At 38.2% G+C, this 21,655-nt stretch overlaps 1 protein-coding gene across 2 annotated transcripts in view; it reads left to right on the top strand.

Annotated features, from left to right (window-relative positions):
- Nucleotides 1-21,655, top strand: part of PPP3CA (protein phosphatase 3 catalytic subunit alpha) — a 172,132-nt gene that overhangs the window by 148,041 nt on the left and 2,436 nt on the right. Inside the window, exons 9-13 of one of the 2 annotated variants that reach the window (XM_064710885.1) lie at nucleotides 2,072-2,197; nucleotides 4,817-4,891; nucleotides 12,487-12,571; nucleotides 16,386-16,483; nucleotides 19,162-19,191. In XM_064710885.1, the coding sequence (XP_064566955.1) occupies nucleotides 2,072-2,197; nucleotides 4,817-4,891; nucleotides 12,487-12,571; nucleotides 16,386-16,483; nucleotides 19,162-19,191 (414 nt within the window). The remainder of the gene's footprint in view (nucleotides 1-2,071; nucleotides 2,198-4,816; nucleotides 4,892-12,486; nucleotides 12,572-16,385; nucleotides 16,484-19,161; nucleotides 19,192-21,655) is intronic. The other variant, XM_064710886.1, reaches the window with a different exon arrangement.

The raw sequence follows: 21,655 nt of genomic DNA, 5'->3' as shown, positions 1-21,655 counted from the left end.
TTTAAAATGCCAAAAAGTATTTGTGATACTGATTTTATGATACCCTATTTTATTTTATTCTTTTAAGAAAATAATTATTTTAGAAGGCTTCTCTGTTATTAGCCTGCTTTATTGTGTAATGTTATTTTGAAGTAATTTGTTGAGGAGATGAACAGGTCATTTACAGGGGAGAATTTTTTGAAATACTATTATCAGAACTTTATTTTGTAAGCTATTCAGGTATATAAATTAACAAGGTGTTGTGAGGATATTTTTGTTACATTAATCTTAAATTATCTTCCTTTCAAAGGAAACAACCTAACTAAAGCCATTTTTATTTAATTTTATGTTTTGCAACTGTTTTGCATAGGGTTCAGGTTTTTCAGAGGCCAGTTTTAAAAGTTCCCTGTAAAAATTATTTCTTTATTCAAATTTCACAGAATTTAGAAGTAGACTTAATTGATAAATTGAAGAAGTAGTGGGAAGGGGAACAACCTCAGCTCACTAGATGATGAATTTGAAGTTTTAGCCCTTCTAAATGAATCTTTACAACCACTAAGTGATCCTTTTTGTGTGGTTTTGACTCATTTTTTCTGTAAAACCACTAACTATTTATTTTTATTATGTAATTGTGTCACAGTAATAGAAAAAGAATGAATTTCAATCTGCTGCATGTGATTTCAGCCAAAATCTGTTGGAAATATTCAGAGCATTGACACTGGTTTTCTTATTTTTGCTATTACTCGTATTAAGCCTTTTTTTTCTTCTGCTGAGCAGCAGATTGACTGCCAGTTGTCAGACTGGGATGGGCAAGAGTCAAATGTGGTTTATTTAAGTGGAGGGTGTCTGCCTGGCAAAGGTTCACATTATTGCTGTTTTCTGTGTCTGTCAGGGAGTATGTTCCAGAAACTCCCAGGTCGCTCTGGACTCTGTCGTTGACCACAAAATGGAAGACATTTAACATCCTGTTAAATATTTGTGAAGCAACAGCCTAGTGCATAAAAAAAAAAGGTTTCTTCTCTGATTGACACACAATCAGAGAAATAATCAGAAAAGAGAGAAATAATCAGAAGGAATTGTTCAGCCCCTTCAGCCAACACTGCATTTCCCATGATGCTGTCTCACATTGCAGTTGTGGAACTTTATTGCTGGCGATTAAGTGATAACCAGTCCCTGGAACTACATTCCTCCGTGGGCAGATGGAAGTGGGAAGGCTGGAGGAAAGGGGAAAGCATAGAATGACACACCTTATGTTGACTGTTTCTGTTGCTTGTGTTGATTAAATATCCTGCATGCAGTCTCCTGTAACTGCATTGTTTAGAGAATTTCATGTCTTTAAGTCACTTTGGTGATAATCTCAAAACTACCTTTTTGGATTACCATTTCAGACATGAGCCTGAAGTCCATTAACAATAGTTGACACTGAACTTGGTGCAGTGCTTTGAAAAGTGGGTGTGGCATAAATATCTAAATTTCTGCCTGTGAACAGACATAGTCTGTGTGTTTGTGTGTTGATAAGAATGATGAGAATGTTAAATGGTGCAAGACAAATTGTATTAGTATTGGTTTGTATTATAGGGAGCACATTTTTGCCTGCCTAGAGTTTGCATAATGTGAGAAGCAAGTGTCATCTCAGTTACAATACTGTGAATGAAATATGGTGAAAATGTCCATCAGAAGAGCAGTGTTCAGACTCTGAGTCATAAATGCTTTATTCTGTTATCTCCAAAGCATGGTTGTGAGGAGCTCAGATAACTCTGTGAAATGAGGGGCTCTGAATACTCTGCTTCATTCCTCACTGGTGGCAGATCCCAGAGCTCACGTTCTTGACTGCTCAGAGATATTAATTCACTTACCAGCCCTTCTTAGTGGCAGACAAGGCTGTTGACACTGCTTTCAGACTGAAAACAGCTTTCCACTTCAGTGAGGCTTTATCCTACCATAACTAGCATTCAGGTGGTGCCGCTGGATCAAGTGTGTGGAAGCTGCTGAGCAGCTCTGTGGGCTGTGCATGCTGTCCATGTTTCCGGTCTGGTTAGCCAGTTGCACACATGTCTGATGTCTCTTCTATTTCTTTTCTTTCTTCCTTCAGCTGCAGTATTGAAATATGAGAACAATGTTATGAATATCAGGCAGTTCAACTGCTCCCCTCATCCGTACTGGCTTCCAAACTTCATGGATGTGTTTACCTGGTCCCTGCCATTTGTTGGTGAGAAGGGTATGTATGTAAATCAGTTCTGTTCATAAAGACTGCAAAATGGTTTCTTAGCCACTTAGTCATTTATTTTAAAGGACAAGAATGATTTGAAGACAGGTGTCTTGCTTTTGAGGACAAAGTTGTAGAAATGGGGCTGAGAGGGGCAAGCACTTAACAGTGGTTAATCACATTTGTCATATTTTTTTGTAATTTCTACTTTTTCCAGGTGATGATGCCTTTATCTTTCTGCTGCAGAGATAGATTTTATGGGATTGCAGGCCATAGGTGCATTCACTAAACAAAATTCTGATTTGTTTTTCTGTTATAAGCTTTTGAACATCCCCTTGGATATCACTTACTGCTGAATGGGTATCTCAACAGACCTCTCTACATGGGGTTACTCACATTACCTTTATGGGTGGGTTGCTTTTTCATCAGCAAACACAGAGCTGGTGATTTAAGAGCCAGTCTGACTAGCTGTTCCTGGAGAGAGTAGAGGGATGCCAGTAGGAAGGAAAACTTGCTCCTCAGCCCCTTCTCTGCACAGGACATGTGGTGCCTCATCACTGGCAAGAAGAGTCTAAAGACCACAAATGATATTTTATTGAAACCTGATGCTCTTGATATTGCCTAAATGCAGCTTCATGCTGTGAATGGCAAGCGCACAAAAGGCATGAGAACACTTTGGTCTAGCATATTAAATTAATACAAAATATAAACTGCCTAAACCCCAAGTCATTTATTTGGTGCTTGAGATGAAGCTTGCTTTGATCCATCCATTAATGGAGTATTGCTGCAACAGCAATTACTGCCAGAAAACTCTAATAAACTCTTAAAAGCTGCTTGGAATAACAGTTCTCTCTTAATAGGCAACTGGAAATACAGCCAGCTGTGTCTCATACCTGCAGTCATGACCAGCTTTGTTTTGAGCTACTCTTTTGTTTGAGGAAAGCTGCTGGTGAGACACCTGAGGTCCCTGTGGACAAAGCAGATAGACCATGAAACAGGGATTACCAAAGAATAGGCAGCTGCTTGCACTAATGGAGACATGACATAATCCTCACTGACACGTGTGCAGACTCTTGTGAAGCAGATAAAACGTGTTCATTCTCTTTGGCTGTAAACTCAGCCAGGCTGTTTTTAGGTTGGGCATGTTCTCCATACACATTTTAGTCCTGTAAGATGTTCTGTAAAGTCACTTTTCAGAGGCTTCCCATCAGCAGCCTACTCATGTGGGGCTGCAGGATGCATGGCCAGAATTGTTGAGGTTCTGGCACTATGGTGTTCCTTGTTCTTCTTACGTCTTGGGGGTGCTTTTTCCTCCTTCATTTCTTCCAGTGGTCACACTTAACAATTTCTTGGAAATTTTAGATCCCAAAGAAGTGAAATCAGTATTTTCCTTTCTATGCAAAGCAATATTCAAGGATGTAAGAGGGTGTTCCACACAACTTATTTATTTCCTTTTTTTTAATATAGATTTTTTTCTCTCAAAGGCCAACCAAGGTAGGAAGCTGTTAGCTTCACTGGTTGTTGTTAATGTGGAAAGTCTTTCCACTAATACTGTCAGAGGAAAATATTAAATCCTTCACTAAAGTAGGAAAAAATCTAGCTTTTTCCCACCCTTCTAATTTTCCAAGCCTTCATAGTAGTTACAGAAGAGGATTTTAATAACTACTTGACTAAAAAAATTAAAGTTTCAACCTGTGTAGCCAGTACAAGGGTAGACAAGCCTGGTAACACTTTTAATGTTGCTTACTACATGTAGCTGTAGTGACATTTTTCTTAATCTGCTAATTGCTTCACATTTTATGTCAGAACTTTGGCCTTCTTGTTCTCCAAGTTGCATTTTTTTGGTTTTGGTTTTAGCTGGGGTTGTTTTTTTCACTGTTCTTAGTCTGTGTGCTCTCTGGTTAGTGTCTCACAGTTGTCTCTCTGGAAAGAAATGAGACCAGGGTAGGGGCAGTCTGTGCCTGACCCTTTTATGCCCAAGTTTCAAAGTAAACAAGCTAAATATGACCCAAGTTCTCCAACAGTGATGTATCTGTTGAATATAGAATAGTTCCACCTCTAAGGAATGTACACTGTCTGGTCTATTTGTATTTGTTCCTTGAATTCAAGGGACACTGAGAACATCTTACAAAGGTTAATGTTTTGTTGAGCTTGAAGTCGTGTCCAAAACCCAGATAAATAAAGAAATACTCTATGATCCCTCTTGTTGTACCTTTTTCCACTGGAATGTTGTTCCCATTTGCTGGGCAGGGAAATAAAATCCTATTGCAGTTTAGGAGCAACAGGAGAGGGGTCATTTTGTTATCCAAGTTGAGTGAAAAGCAAAAAATGTGTTGAGGGGGAGAAAACAAATCTTACCTACATCACTGACAGTTGCAAAAAGAGGGATCATTAGCAGATTTTAAAGTCTATTTGTTGTGTTCATTGTATTTGGAAAAATATTTGTGGAAACTCGTGCTTTTTGTTGGCTACACAGGACACTTTCAGCTTCTAATATTACGGGTCCTGTTGTTTAAAAAGTGGGTGCTGTTATTGTGCTGAATTTTTGTTCACACTACTTCAGCTGGAGTTGGCTCTCTGACAGACCAGGGGAGCTTAATATCAACATTTTGCACTTGTTTTCCATTTTAGTGACAGAGATGCTGGTAAACGTGCTGAATATCTGCTCAGATGATGAACTGGGGACAGAGGAAGATGGATTTGATGGTAAGAGCCTCTACCCTTGGTTGAGATTGTTTGCCTTGGAATTGCTTTAAAAGTTTATTTACTAACCATGAAATAATTTTCTGAGTCCCAGTTGAGTTCTGTGCCACTGAAAGCAACTGTTGTGCTGGACTCCAATGGATTTGCTTCCATTATGCTTCAGAAAGAGTCAATGGCCATGCCCTGACCTAAACCATTTCTTTATCCCATTCTTCTGGTTAAAAAACTTGCATTTCCCTCCATGAAATCTGGGTTATGTTGGCATGAAGGAGGCAGATGGTTTCATGGAAAAGATCACAGGTATTCTCATAGTGAGTTTCATTATGTCAATGAAATATGCTTCCTGCAGAGCTCCTTCCCAAAATGTGGGTAGTGTGACTTTGGAGGACTTTTACTTGAGGGATTTCTTTAGTCACTTCTTTTGATGCACTTGAGTGTCTATAAGGCTTTCAAGAGCAATAGAATCATTAAAAATAAGCATGTAAACACAGATAGAAAATGTTTTAACCTGGCATTTCTGCCAAGAGAGAAATGGTCACTTCTGTTACCCTTTGGGTTGAAGTTTATATGATGATTAGTTGCCCTTTACCTGTTGGTTTGACTGTAAGTGTTATTTTGTATCCTAAAACTTGGAGATTCTTAAAAGTCAGTTTATTTTCTTAGACATAATTTTCTGTTAGGCTCTGCAAGAATAGCAGCTGTCTAAAATGTGCCTTCTCAGTTGAGAAAAGCTGAAAAAAATCCCATGTAACCCTGACATTCTTTCTCTGAATGCTCTCACTGTTTTAAAAAAATCTGTGAAAAGTAATCATAGATAATCTGTCTAACAAAAATAATATATGAAAAGGACAGAAATACTAAGAAATAATTTTAAAAAGAAGAACCTGGAAAAACCTAACACTACTGAATATTGTCAGGATGTTTTTAGGCAGAATGAATGAACTAGGCAAATGGAGAACTTTCAAGTAAGACAAATGTTTAATGAAGTTGTAATTAATAATTAAGATTCTCTTTCAAAGTATTTATTTTTAATCTATGAAGCTAGGTCACAGGTTTTGCAAAATGTTTCCTTTGTGATGGAAAAGACTGGTATAGATGATAGTACTTTGATTTTATTCTGAAAAACCAGATGGAATTCCCCGTTCTGCATCGGCCACAGAGTGTGGACATGAACAATTATCTTGCAGGACTTGGGATAAAGACTGAATTATTGAAACTGGTAATCAGTGAAGAGAAGAAAACACCTGTTTGAATATTGTGCTCAATTTTTTTTCCTCATGAAATTTAAATAAGTCACTACTGTGTAATTAAAGTAGTATGTGAAATTGTGTGGAGGCATACGATGAGTAAAAACTGTGTCAAGTTAAATACAGTAGCAACAAACCATGTGCTTAAAATCCTTGGCTCAAGAAAGCTCTTAAGCACAGGCTGAAATCCCTTTGATTGCAATGCCACAGCAAAGGCTTTATGGGACAGATTTCTAAATTAATTCAGCCTTGGCTTAATACTTCCTTTTAAAGAGTTACTGTAAGCTTCCATTGGGCATGGACAGGCCAATGCCTATGTGCTCTTTTTCTAAAACTTGGGAGTGTCACCATTCCTATCCCCAAGTTACAGTTCACAGGAGCATGTTTTCAAAAGCAGAATCAGAAATAGGGAGGTGTTGGGGGTCTTGAGCAGCACCCCTCTCCAGCTGAAGGAGGTCTCTGTATTTACTGTGTTTTTTCTGAGAGGCAAGTGAACCCCCATCCCACCTCTCTGGGAGTTTTGCCATGGCACTGCTCCACACCTGGAGTTTGCAGCATTGCAGGTGTCTGAGCAGGGAGACAGGCTGGAATGCTCTGGGCTCGCATGTGTGTGTGCTGTGTAACAATATCTAACAGCAGTAAAGTTTCCTTCCAGCTGAGGAATAACTAAACCATTCGTACTGCTGTGCTACTAACTAATACAGTTACCTAAATCTGCTCTCAGGTTTTTTCGTACGAATGATTTATCTATGTAAAACATTATGGTAAGGAAGATACTAGAAATGTAGTTGTCTTTAGCATGTGTAGCTAAAAACCAGAGCTGGCATATGTTTGTGTCTGCTTTCCCAGGTAATCAATCCCCTTGGAGCTGTAAAATGAGCTCTGTGGCACTGGTGCTGCAGCTTGCTGTGGGCTCTCACTTTTACCTACAGCCCAATGGACATGTTAGGCTCATGGGGATCGTGCACATGGAAGAGATTGAAGGATTCTGACATAGAAGTAAATTTGAGGTTGATTTAAGTTTAAATGGAAGCTGATATCTGCAGTGATTTCTTAGTGGGTTCTGATTTCTTATCTGTACAGCAAACAAAAATTCTCTTTCTCTCAAGTTGAGTTCCCTCTTTTTTTTTTTTTTGTTTTGGTTTATTTTTTTTTTTTAAGCCTTGCCTTTTGGGGAAGAGAAGTACAAGATGTCTTTCATTTGTGTTCTCCGTGAAACAGACCAGAATGATTACCAGCTTAATCAAAGCTGTTTCTGTAAGGACTGTCTGCTGACAGTCTTATAGTGGCTCAATATTTCCACTGTTCTTCCTCAGTAATTTCTGTCCAGCTTCCTTGGAGGACTAGTCCTGTTTAACGGCTGATTTTTTTTTTTAGCAGTATTTCCCATAGTAGGAAACACCTGATACACCTGATATCTGCAACAGCAGATGCATTTTGTTTTATGGAATTATTCTTAAAAACCATTGCTATTTTTAGATCATCAATAGTTTTCAGGGCTCGCTGCTGATTTCCTTTCTCTCCTTGCAGTTTGAACATGCCCTGACCTGGGTTCCCACATGTAGTGAGAATGGTCCATGACTATGGTTTGCACTGATCATTCGTTACCTTCTTGTACATTTTCTTGCCTTCTGTCTTACCCTCTCATTCCTTCCTTCAAAACAATGCCCCGTCAGTATTGCCTGACTTCACTGCATGGTGTTCTTGTGAGCCCTTTTTTATTTATTATTATTTTTAGTTCTGAGTCATGTATGTTGCATCTAGCCATGAGCAGGATGCTCAACAGCATGTGTTCCTTTTTTTTTTTTTTCCCCTGCCTCCTCACTGTTTTTTTCCCCCCTAAGGAAACACATAATGGTGATCTGATCAATTTGTTGTAGGCAGTTTCTGTGTAAGCTTACTGTGAAAAAAGCCTAAATATCGTAATGCCCTTTATCCCATATGTCCCTACTGGCCTGTATTGGCCTTTTGGTTTTATTCACTTTAAAAATGAGAGAACATGATAGGTCAAGTTTCCTTATCTCTGATAGTTTCCTCTTGCTGTACTTTCTCTTTCCTGTTTGCTGTGGTGGTTGCAGTATAATCTGATCCAGAAAAAAATCTCTTGGGCAAATGTTAGCTCATGTGCTGTATGTTTGTGCATCAAACATATCACTTAGCAACAGGAGCTGCAAATACCTCTACCTAGCAAGCATACAGTCAGAGTTCTGTTTTGTTTTAATTAGCAACATCTCTGGCCTCATGCATTTGATTGAATAAACTAAACTGCTAATTAAAAGGGTACAATAATGCAATAAACAATTTGACACAAATGCACTGCTTGCTTTGTATGCATCCTTACCATGATTTGGCGTGAAGACACTCCTAAATTATCTACAATTTTTTTTTGTATTGCCCTCAACAATGTAGCTCTCAGCCTTCCCACAGAAAAGCCGCTGTCAGAGCCATTAGCTACTGCATTTATTCCTTTGTTGGAAAACAGCTTCCCAATACAGTGCTGTAGTTCCAACCTAAAGAGAATTCCCAAGTCAAAGATCTCCTGCCAGTCATAACCTGGTTCTGCTGTGAACAGTAGTGTGTGACATTTGCCACATCTCACTGCAGTAAACTCTGCCTGGAGCCAGCTCAGCAGCGACTAACAGAGACTGAGAGAGCAAAAGCAAGAGTCTTGTCTTTAGGTCTGTTACTTACCAATATCTTGATACAGATCTTCGTGGTACTGCCTGATGAGAGTGTCTTAGCTTGCCAATGAGTTGATTTTTAGCTGGGAGAGAAACTGAGGGGTTTTCCCAGTGGTTTGCATTTGTTCTCCTCCAAACCGGTAAGGCTGGGCTGCAGTGCATACTTAATTTCTGTGAGTTGGTGGCAGAGTGGCATTTTAATGTGATCTTTGTATTTAGTATTCACTCTGTGATTTGGTCAGATGTGGTTGCTTCCATGCCCAAAGCATTTTCCTGTGAGGTGCATCATGGCACATCGGTGTGCTCTGCCTCTGGACCAACCTAGCAGCTTGCACTAGGTGCCCAGTGTCCCCAGAGCATGGCGCAGTTGTGCCTGGGCACCAAGAGCCGCACTTGTCTTGCCCTCAAAGAGCTGATTTTAAAATGCAGTGCCTTGCATGGTGGTGGCATTTGCATTTGCTGCCTGAGAGCTGCTGGAGCAGTTGGACAAGGGCAGGCGAGCAGCGGGTGGCACTGATGCTCTGGGAGAGGCAGACATGACTGGGACAGGACACTGCTCTGTGAGAGACCCGGAGCAGTCACTTTGACCCTTTTAACAGAAGAGGCATCGTCACACAGGCACAGCCCATATGGCCAGGGTGGGGCTGGTTTTGAGGAGTGATTAGCTTTATCAAAGCAGGAGAAAGTCTTGGAGAGAGAAAGTGTTGGAGAGGTGGTGACACTGCTGCTGGTCTCCTGCCTGCATGTTGATTCCCTGCAAAACCTACTAACAAGGCTTTAAGCTGAAAAGGTTTCTTTTTTTTTTTTCTTTTTCTCCTCTCATTTTCAATCTGTTTCTTTCCTTTTGGATGTTCTCTGCTTAATTTGTTTCTTTTCTGTTTTTCAGACTTTACTTAAACATTACACTTCCATTGATGTTGTCAAATGTTCTGTATTATTTTTTATTTTCACTCTACAAACATCACTGATCTTTTTCTTTTCCCCTCTTTGGAATTCATAAGAAGATCCAATTTATGCACAGAAGAAAGGTATTCAATAAGTTGGAAGGCTCAAGTTTTATTAATTTTCCTAATGCTTAACTACATAAAATATATGAGGATACCAGTGAGAGATTTGGGGTTGACTTTTTTACTCAGCACTGTTTTAAATCTGTTCAATCCTATGTCTCAGAGTATTGTCAGCATTTATAGTCTTTTTTTTCGTTGTTGTGCTTCTTAACCTGAACATTTGAATTACCTTTTATATTAATTCTTCATATCCAGCTTGCCGATTCTGGGTTTGATACCAGTCTAAAATCCAATGGAACTTATTAAATCACTGAAGTAAGATTCAAAGCTTTTATATTACCCCCTAAATAATTTTTGCACTTCAACTTAGTTTTTTTTTTTAAGTTCCTTCATTCAAAAAGGGTTTGTTTAGATATTGGAATATCTTTTCAAGATATTTTTGAGCTTAAATGAGTGTATGGTTCTAAGAAAAGAAGGTAGAATCTTAAGAGGATATCAGGCAATGTTTGCAAGGGCTAAAATTAACCCTTTTACCTATAGCCAGTTCTCAGGTTTTGACCCATTTACTTTCGCATAGGTGTGTGCTTAGGTATAGCTCAAGTAATTCATCAGGATTTGCAGTAATAGTGAATTTCAAAATATTAAACTAGACACACTTGGAATGTGAGTCTAAGATTTATGTATAAATAGTCAAGAAATCCACATACTGTGAGGTTAGTGATATTCAGTCAAAACTAACAGAGCAATAAACATTGTGAATATCAGGTGCATTTGTTAATAAAGCCAGAGAGGATAAATAACATTATTCGTAATTTTTACTAAACATATGTCATTTTCACATATTTGTGACACATTAGGAAATTCAGTGGAGACCAAACTCTTTAAGTATATTTTTTTAGTAACCTTTATATGTATCAGTGAGATACAAAATACCCCCTTTGAGCCTGTTTTGTTTTATGATTAAGGAAGGGGTTTTTTCAATTCTTATTTTGTATTTAAGTGTAGGACATTATATTTCACTTCAGTCATAAATTGCAGTTCCAGTTTTCAGTTCTCAAATATCCAACAGTCTTAGTTGCTGTTCAATTTTTTGAATATCCTTATAAGATACACCAGAACAGTGTGAACTTGTAATACGCAAGTAGGGATTGGGATGCGTAGGGGTAAGAAAGGAAGAAAAATATGCTCAAGTGTTTTTGGAATAGGAAGGGCTGAAAACCATGTCTTGTCTGTCTTGAGAGTTCTGTGAGATCATAGTACTGGGGCAGGAAGGTACCACTTTCTGTTCCTGGAGAAGCCAGCTGAATCAGTGCTGTTTTATTAAAACTTTTCATTAAGCTGTTTAAAGTATATTACATTAATTCAGTTACAGGTGAATTATAGCTGTTTCTCCCACTCTTTATTGTCTAGAATTAGACATTTATGCCCAAGTGTTCATATCTCTTTTTATCTTTATATGTTTTAATATTTGCTCTGTATTTTTATCTTTATGTGTGGGAGATTTGAAAGCCATCACTCTGAGTATCTTTTAAGGAGAAAGCTAACTTTATTCCACCTAAAACCAGGACAGTAGCCTGGTATATCATGGCAGGTCCCACATTTTCCAGTACACCATCACCGTTCCTGGTTTTGGTAGATAAACACAGAGATATCATTCCCCTTAGTCTATGGGCTATCCCTAAAAAAGTCCATTGAGTTAATGAATTCCATGACCTTGAGCTCCTGTCATAACAGTTTTTCAGGGCAGGAAAGCTGGTGTGAGGTGTTGGGAGGTGTTGGATTGTTGCACGCTGAAGCCAGTTCTGATTCCATCGCCACTTGTTTCATCCAAGCATATTCTTCACTAATGTTGTCCTCCTCATTTTTACTCCTTTCTGCTGATTTAGCTTCCCTGATGGGCTCTACAAAATGGATCAATTTGTTAGGATTTGAAAACATTTTTTCAAAAACATTCGTTTTTGCCCTTCAATTCTGGAGTAACAGAGAAGGAAGCGTTGCAGTGATGTATAGTGGTGTCTGAACAGGCAGGAGTTGTCAGGCAGCATCCACACAAGTCAAGGTTAGCTGTCCTTCAGAAACTTTTAGGAGAAATCTTAATGATGTATGTGGTTCTGATTGTGATAATTAATGAAACTGGCTTTCTGAGTATAACAGAACATTTTCTTGGGGATGTGGAGGATCCTTTGTAATAAGTCCCATTTGCTTATTTCCATTCAGGTGGTTCTCTCTTGCATGTACAGATTTTGATGATACCAAGTAACAAGTACACCTGAAACTCAGCCAAACTGTAGTCTGTGTTGCGCTATAGCTTTTTTAAAAGGCAGAGTATTGCATGAGTTCACAAATTTCAAAGCAATTGTAATTTTGAGCAGTCCATAGCAGTGATTAGAAGGAAATTGCTCTGTAGAACTCTCTTTGCCTCTGCCAGCCTACACAATCCCTATAATTTCATGCTCTTTTCCAGGACTCTGCTCTTAGGTTTTATTATCTTTAAATAATTTTTAACTAAGAATGAGAAAAATTGTTTTCAGTTGTAATTGCAAATGTGGCTTATTTTGGCAAACTGTAGCATTAATATGACATTTCTTGTATTTAGTGTTGAAAGTATTTAGTGATAAATTGTTTATAAATCCCTATAAGAGTTTTTAATATCTTTTCCATAGGTGCAACAGCTGCTGCTCGAAAGGAGGTTATAAGGAACAAGATACGAGCAATAGGAAAAATGGCTAGAGTTTTCTCAGTGTTAAGGTAAGGCTCTATGCTGGGTTAGTTTTTTTTTTTAAGTGTTGAATGATATCTTTGAATGGTTACTTGGAGCACTCAACAGTTAATCAAACAGCAAATCTGCTATTTTAGTATACCACTCAACTGAGTTCTACTGCAGCCTTTCAGAGATTGTTTTATTTATACAGTGGTGCTATTTATTTTGGCTCTGAATGGTCTTCCTCAGGGCTTCTGCTGAATATGAAACAAACAAAAGACATCAGCAAAAAAAATTCCAATTACCATTTTTAAAAACTTTTACTGACCAGGTGTACTAATTAACTTCTAGCCCCTGTGAGGCAAGTGTTAAATGTGGGGAAAGGGTATGTTACACATTCCCTCTCATTAAAAAAGAAGTCAGCTGTCACACTTCGTCACCCGCAGATGTTGCTACAGCCACGAGTAATGATGACTAAAGATGAAAACATTAGGGTCATTTACCTAGAAATCCAGGAAATGGTTGTGCAGGCAACAGCAACTTGCTCCTTTGGGCTGCACTCCCCCAAACACATGAACATGAGTAACTAATTGCTACCCAATGTTTAGCACTCTCCATTTGATGTCTCTGAGCAGAAGAGAAAACATGCTGTACTGTGCTGAAGCCTAAATATAGAAAATACAGTTCTCCCTCCCTTTCAGCGAGCATTTTTTTCCTCAGGAAGCTGTGTGTTGGTCTGCAGGAGTCAGTTGATGGGATTATGCTTAGTGAAAAATCATGGGAGTTCTAAAACGTTTGCTGTTATGATTTCATGATTGATGTAAGAAGAATGAATAAAATAGTTACTTGAAGAATCCACTATTTAATTTCAGTGGAAATGTCCAACTTGCTTGCTTTGAATGCAGCATGCCAGCAGTGGGCAGGTTCTCTGCAGGGCTTTGCATGGGCACAGCAGCTCACCCACACCTTGCAGATTGCAGCAGCATAGCCTTAAATAGCAAGCTGAGATGGAAGGCTTTGTACCTGGGGATCCCTAAGTATTACAACTGACTTACTGGTGATGCATGAGCTACTTCAAAGTGGTGCCCATAAAAAACCAGGTTGGCATCATGCCTTTTCCCTAAACAAGATGGGGGAGCAATCAAATGTTTCCACCTGCTTCTCTGTACCAAGTCTGGCAGAGAGCCTGGAGGTGGCTGCTACCACCTGCATAAAACAGCACAACTATTTTCCTCTAATGATAGTTGAGCAAACAAAGTTTGGGAAACTTGGCTTTCTCCCATAACCTTGAACCACAGCTTCTGGATTTACTGTATTCTGTTGTGAACCACCTTTTAAAATACAGGATTAGTTCACAAGAGTTGTGAACTTTAATAAGCAGAAGAATCTGAAGTTGCATGATCAGCTGATGTATTTGGAGTTGTACAACTTACAGATGATTGACATCAGCCATGTGTCAGACTTCTTCAAAGGGATCTGTAGGGCAGAAGCTTTTCAATGGTTTCAAGGATGGAAGAGGGATAGAATAATTCCTACATGTGCTCTCTCTACAATGACACACATAAGTCTCAAATCTTAAGTCTACCCTAGGCAAAACCACCACAGCCTTTTTACAGCTCTTGATTATTGATGGCCTTGAAAGCTTTGCAGGAAATACTGAAGATGAAGAGTAATTTGTTCTCCCTTAGCTTTAACCAGCAAATACAGCGCATCCTCACTGTGATCCAAAGTATAGTCAGCAAATAAGCGGGTACCTGCAATGCATGGTTTTGGTGACAAGTCTTCCAGGGGGATGAGTGGCATTTCATCCCAGCCATCACTGGGATACCTCAGGAAATGTATCCCAGTTATCTTTTTTTCTGAGAAAGGCTTATTCTCCTCAGCTAGGTGGCAGGCTGCTAGGCAGTAAAAATTTTTTCACAAGGTAATCTTGCAAATACTATTCCTGTAGAAAAGCCTGGGATATTTTTTCTGTCTTGTCAGCATAATCCACATAAGACACAAGTGTCAGGTAATTGTGTGTAACCCTGGGAAGAAATCAGCAGCACCACCATCTATCATCTGTCTATATACCAACCTGCTCTGGAAATCTTTGAAGTTCCTGTTCAAGTCATGGTGTTTTATGAAGTTTATTTCACTTATTCTTGAAATCTTTCTGAAACATTAGCACCTAATCTGACCATGTGCAAAGAATTTAGTCATCTCTTCTTTGTGCTGGAGTGGTCCCTTTCCTCAAGGATATAACTTGAATGTAAAGCCGAAATAATTTCAGCCATTTTTGTGTAAAAAATTAGGTATCAAAATAGTGTTGTATTGAGTTTCAAATGTTATAAATGAGCTTTGATGAAAATAGATATTGTAGAAAGATTGGCTTTAGCTAAATGGAAGACTTCGTGATTCCTTGCCATTTAGTCTCTCCAGCTTTGTTTCTCAAGTCTCACTTTTCTTTTGGTATATTTAGACTGGAGAGAGTTAAATAAAATACTTAATCAGTTTATTATCCTTTTTTTTAAAATAGAAATAAATGACATCAAATAGAAATGAAGGAACACTGAAGGCTAAAACATCATGATATTTGTGACACACATCTTTCTTGTACACATTCAGTTTAAAGATAATAAAAATACAGTCAGTAAACTTAACCCAGGAGGGTAAAGCTAAAAGTGCCATTGCAGTTTAATTTAAAACAAAAAAAAAATGTAATATACTGAATAATTGAGAGAAAGCAAAAGCTTTGCTGTGTAACTGTTGATGATAAAAATACTGTGTTAATTCTGAAAATATTTTGCTCTTGCATTAGTTTTAATTGCTTGGGAAACTTGCAAACAAAATGGTCACAATTTGCTTTTGACTGTTACATAATGAAAAGTGAGTGCAAGCAGAATTATTTTCAAACTAAAAATAGAACTGGAAGAGTATATGTAGTAGGTAAACAAGAGTTGTTTCATATATGTGAGTCATTCAGGGCATGTAGGTCCAAAGGAAATTGTAAGTAGTAGAATTGCTGAGAGACAGTTTTTATAGACAAAACCACATTATCCTCAAGTGGATATGGAACTAAATTCTGTCTTTGTATTTGCTTCCTCCAGCTTAATGTCATTATATACTTCAAAGTAAAGCACTTCAAAATAGGTTTCTCTTAAGGAATTGGGGTCAGTTTTGCTGCTGAAAAAGTATGTCATCACAGGCAGCATCATAGTCCTTGTAGAAAGCTTTATTAAAGGCTTCTCTGGATAGAGCTGGTGTATTCCTCTAGCCATATATTTAAAAACTATGTATTTGGAGACTAGCAAAGCATATTTCAGTTTCATAAAATAATTTTGTTTAATCCATATTATTTTTAGCATACAAAATTATTAAGGACAGTACTAGCAAGGATGGAAGTGCTTATTAATTTTAATGAGCTTTTAGCTGCCTTTCCTTGAGTGGCTGGTGGTCATCAATAAATAATGCACCTGCCTGCTAGTTCAGACAAGAGCAAACTAACAGTTTAGGTTGATTTTGGACCACACAGTGTAAAATGCCTAGATGCATTGTTGGCAATTTCTAGTCCTTCTCCTGTCAGATTTGAGTTGAGAGATGTATTGTTCCATAGGCACAGGTTATAGTGTTAACTGCAGTAGGAGCTGCATATGGTGTGATGCAAAGGTTTAACAAATGTACACAGAAGTGAATGGGATTTCACTGGTGCTGATGTCATCACCAAATTCAGTCTATCTTGGCATGGAGATTGGAGATGACAAAATCATTGCAGGGCATGCCGTAATAGCTTAAGATGTCTAAACATATATTGTGTTTTTAACAAAGACATTTACTTACTTTTGGTGGTTTTATTTTTCTTGTTTTCTTTAACCTTTGCAGAGAAGAGAGTGAGAGTGTGCTGACGCTGAAAGGTTTGACCCCAACAGGAATGCTGCCCAGTGGTGTGCTCTCTGGAGGAAAACAAACACTGCAAAGCGGTAAGCCTGCTGGCCTGTGTGTCTTGTCCTGTGTACAAAAACAATTGGTTTTCAACTGCAGAACCTAAGAAAAGTAACCACAGCTGTCTCAGAAAAAAAAATAAAAAACAGCAAAGGGCAGAAAAAACCAGGCAGTTTGTTGTGTTGGAGCATTTGTGAGCAGTTCATCTAAGGCCAAATCTCAAGACTTAATACATACCATCAACTTTTAGAGAAAAAGAGGGAGGGGGGAGCCCCTGAAAATCAACAGTTCAGAATGGTAGCTCAGGATTGTATGTGACATGCACTCTTTCCACAGTTCAGAGCATCTTTTGGGTTTTTTTTTTAAAGAGCAGCCTTTGATACATGGAGTACTGAAGGTTCAGCTTAACTAATGACACTTAAACTTATTTTATCTGATTTGTTCTTCCTTATAGAGAGACACAAGTGGAAAATAGGTCTAGAATTAGATTTTCTCTCCTAGAAATTCTAGGCGACAACATGAGAACAATTCCACTGTGATTTAAGCCCAAGTGAAGGGAGGCTCTTACAAACACAGTGTTTGCCTTATACACAAACACAATACAGATTGTCAGTTTTATACCAAGTGCTTCTTGTTACAGGAAATTGGTAAGTCTATGGTAGGACTGCCTTTGTTTCCTTATGGAATAAGGAGTGCATAGTGTTTAATTACTGGAAGCTCTCCTTTTTTTTCCTGTGTGTACTACTGTAGAGTATATTGCAGGCACGCATAAAAGTTTCTCATTTATAGAGATTCTGCTGGCAGTAGATGTAAGAAATAGAGATGCTTTATAACCTTGACACAGTCTCAGCCTCTTGTTTTCCTCTTTCCTTCCTGGAGTATTCTTTCTCTGTATTTTTCCCTTTACTGTCTCTTTTATCTGGAAGATTCAGGTATATGGTGGTAAACCTCCTTTTCCACTTTTTTCCCTTCTCTTGTTTCTTGTTGATGACTTGTGTGTGATGGACATAGTAACGTTCTGCTTTGGAAATGCTGCAATATGATTTCACAGGAGGCCTTTCTTAATGGGTTTCTGGTCTTCACCTAGGCTTTTCTCCACATAGTTGTTTTACATTTGTCAGAAAATTTGGTCCAAGGAAACTGCTATTGTTGCCCTGGCAAAATATTAGGAATAGAAATAAATTTGAGAAAATTGCCAAATGTTCTTGCTACAATGGCTAAAAGGAAAAATCTCCTCATACTGCAGTATTCTGGCTCAGTAAAACATTACTATACACAAGCTTCTGCATTAGTTAACACACAATACCCCATTCACCAAATACTCTGAAGTTCATATAGTTTCTGTTAAGCACACATATTGCCATATGTATTAACAGAAAATATGAGTAGTATGTTCTGTTGTGGAAGTATACATTTTAGTCCTCATTTTTTCTAACGTGTCAGTGCTGGTTTGGATCTGGTTATTCATTTTAATTTTTCATTCTAGTTCTCATGTTTGCTTTTCTTTCAACTTTGCGTTGGTTTTGTTCCTTGTTTTTTGGCCATCTCTCTTGCTCTGCTGCTTGAGAGGCGTAGGTTTGCCTTGTTGCATGAGGGTTAAATCCTCTCACTTCCTCATGCAGCAAGATAATAGTATAGATATTTTAGAACATATATTAATCCATATTTGATATCCTAACTTAAAAAAAAAAAGTTTGGGTTTTACATAGGGGAAAACAAGATAAAAAAGAAGAGACAACTTCCTAAAAACTTGACTTCTTGAACTATTCTCTAAACCACAGAAATTCTTGAAAATCAAAATTTCTTTTAAAATATTTGCTATATTGGATTGCATTTAATGATTTGCATCAGCTTCTAAATCTCTGACTGTAAAAAAAAATGCATACCAAAGCTGATGGGTAAAACTCAAATGAAAGTATATGTTGAAGAACCATTAATGATTTCATAACAGTGGTAACATGGTATTCATAACATTGCAGCAATCTCCCGGTTACAAGCTCTGCTCTCTCTGACCTGGCTTTGCAACTTTGGAGGTCCAACAGTCAATCTTACATCTGCATCCATTGATTTAAATAAAATATTAGTAAAATGTGCTTTTTCAGAGACTGGGTTGACAAAAATAAAGTTTATGGATGGAGCAGACTGGGCAAGGTTGCAAGCAAAGGCAAAGCTTTCTGAGGATCCCATGCTGTGGGGATGTTTCTTTTAGTCAGGAGAGAGAAAAAAATAATTCTGTTAAGTTGTATATGGAATTCCTTTGCCTTGTACTGCATCAGTACTTTTTGGGCTGATGTTGTAAGTTGTATGAATTTTGTGCGATGGCTTTATGCCATTTTTTGTTCTCTTTTGACAGGGCAAGTCAAACTGCTCTTACTGAGAGCTGGGACAATTATATAATGACCTTTTCAGGTCAGATGTGCAATATGGAAGACATTTACGTTTTATAGTTCTTTTGAGTCAAAAGTAAACTTGTTAAATGTGTCTTTAAAAACTTTTAGTTTGTGAAACTTCTGCTTTAAAACAAACTCTAGCTTAATTCAATCTGCAAATTACTGTTTTTGTCTAAACATTTTTCTGTGTGTCTGTTTTGCCAAAATCCAGCACTTACAGTAACATTAGTGTTGTAGCTCCTTTGCTATTCACTGACTTGTTCTTAGAGTTGAAATCCTCTGCTCATTTTTTCTCATTCGTTTTGCTACCCCTTTCTTCTCTTCAGCTACTGTTGAGGCTATTGAGGCTGATGAAGGTAAATTGGCCAGTCCCCTTTCTGTTGGTGCCACAACAGATAAGGGCTCTGCTGGGTGTATTCATTTTGCTGTAGCTTGTACAGATTGTGTGGGTGTTGGGCTAACAATTGTGGCTCGGTATTAACCAAAATGTAATTGCTTTAAAGGGGAAAGTGTTTTTTTGGTTTTTCTTTCTGTTGCCGCTATTGAGGTTTTTCTCTTTCTGTAAGTTACAAACACATTGGAATTGCTTTATGTTGAATTAAGCACTGAGTAATGCCACAGGAGGAGATCAGGGAACTCAGATTTCACGGGACATAACTTGGCAGCACTCATAAATGCTTTGTGACACATAGCTCAAAATCTGTGTGCTAGAGGCTGGCTCAAACTATCCTCAGCAATTTGTGGTCAAAGAAAACACATAGCTTTTTATATATTCTCTCTTTTTGTTGTTGTTTCTTTTCCGCTTTTTTAATTTATGCTTCAGTTTGTTTCCTTTCTTTTAGGTCACTAATGAAAAAAAATTATTGGTCTTTTGTTATAGTACAGCATGTTTCTGTTTCCCTTTAAAAGTAAAACAACACGAGACATTTGTCTGCAAGATGTCTGCTTCTTTTGGTAGTGGCAGTTTACACCCTGGATTTTTACGTTAGAGCAACCATTAACACAGGCACCATTTTAGCTGCATATAAAGTGACTGGCTGCCTTAGAAGATTTCTGAATGCTCAGTATTGAAAACTGGTGTTTTGTTGACAGACCTCTAATTTAACCCTTAACAATTTTGAACACTTAAGGTAAAATCTAAGTAACCATGTATTGCAATGTAGATGTACAATATTTGTTCAGTATTATAAAGTTTTGGAAGAAGAATTTTCAGAATTCCCCTTTAAAACAAAATTCTTCAGTTGTATTTTGTTCTTGCCCCTCTCAAATTTTCTGTGGGTATTTTTTTTAACTAATTTTTAAAAAAAGTCTGGTGATTGTTGTCCTTTGGTAAGATGTGCCCTTTTGGCCAGTTGAATTTGTTTTTGAATTTTTTAAAGCAGTGATTAAAATTACAGAACAAACAAGTAAGAGAAAATACAACTGCTTTCTAAATAGCAGTGAGTAAGCTGCTATTTATGTTGGAATTATCTATTCCTATCAGCAATCTCTAATCTGCAGTGTGCATTCTTGTTGACAGTTTGGCTGTTTTCTGTGATTTTCTGTGACTATGTGTTGTGTTTTAGTAGACTCTCAATGTAACCTGCTAATATTCGTTGTCTGACCAGCAACTACAGCAGAGCACCTTCCTTAGTGTTACAGACAATAATGTGTATACTGGAAATACAATCCCTTAACATGCCCCCATGCCAGCAACATGCACCCCTCAAGTTCATTCTTGATTTGCCATCCTTGCTAGTTAGACACTGTCACCCTAGTCACAACTACTGCTCCACACAGGTGAAGCTTCTGATGGAGGAGAAGTTTCACCAGTTCTCCTTCAGGGCCCAGTGACACCAACTGGGCTGTGCTGCTGGCAAGCTCCAGGACATGGCAACTGCTTCAGCTTCAATGCAGCCATCCATTAAACTATTGCTTTAAGGGATTAGCATGGGTGCTTGTTAGACTTCTTCATTTTGTGGTAGAAGGTAAATAAAAAAAAAAAGCCAACCCAAAAGGCAAACCCTAAGAAAACTCACTGTACAACCTGTTCTGTTTCCACTGCTCCGTCCCTGCTCACTTGACTAGTCACCATTATGTTGTTGTTTTCCTGAGTTGAAGTATAATACATGTTAAAAACCATGCACTTCACAAAGTTCCAATGAAACATTTGTGAAACTGGCTAAAGAACTAAATCCTGAGGCAAGCAGGATCTATCATTTTTCACAGGAAAGGTTGGTGCGACCAGCATGAAAATTGCCTTTTCTTGCTCCCCACTAAATACAAGGAGTGGTAGCTTGGTACCAGGGATGTTCTGGGGTTTTGGCTGTGTTAGGCTTTTTTTTTTTTTAACAAAGTTACCAGCTTGTCCAGAACTGGGACTGCATAGGAGAGTATCTGGGGGTAAGGAGAAGAGAAAAGGGGAGAAGGAATACTGAATTGGATCTCTGAAACTCCCCTACAATTTTCTCCCCAGGGAGTTTGCAGTTTCCTGGTACTAAAGCACCATTTCTGCTCTGTGGCATGTTATGATAGAGGCCTAGCAGAAATTCCAGTTCTGGAAGTGCAGTGCACTGATTTGGTACAGATAAGAGAAAAAAGACACAGAAGGCTGATCTATGGGGCTGTGACCTGCTGTTTGCATCCAGTGCTTTTTTTCTCTTTTGCTTTAAATCTAAAGATCTGGAACACTTCAATTAGAGAGAGAATAAAATAAAAATTCGCAGTCTGTGACTACATTCCTTGGCCTGTGGCTTCCTTCTGAGGTTGGTATGGCCTCACCAATGTCACTGCTAAAGGGCAGATCATAAATCCTCAGTTGGAACTTCAGTCTTTTGTCAG

Source organism: Zonotrichia leucophrys, chromosome 4, assembly GCF_028769735.1.
Source record: "Zonotrichia leucophrys gambelii isolate GWCS_2022_RI chromosome 4, RI_Zleu_2.0, whole genome shotgun sequence".
Classification (NCBI taxonomy): Eukaryota; Metazoa; Chordata; class Aves; order Passeriformes; family Passerellidae; genus Zonotrichia; species Zonotrichia leucophrys.
This window is presented reverse-complemented; position numbering and strand designations above follow the sequence as displayed.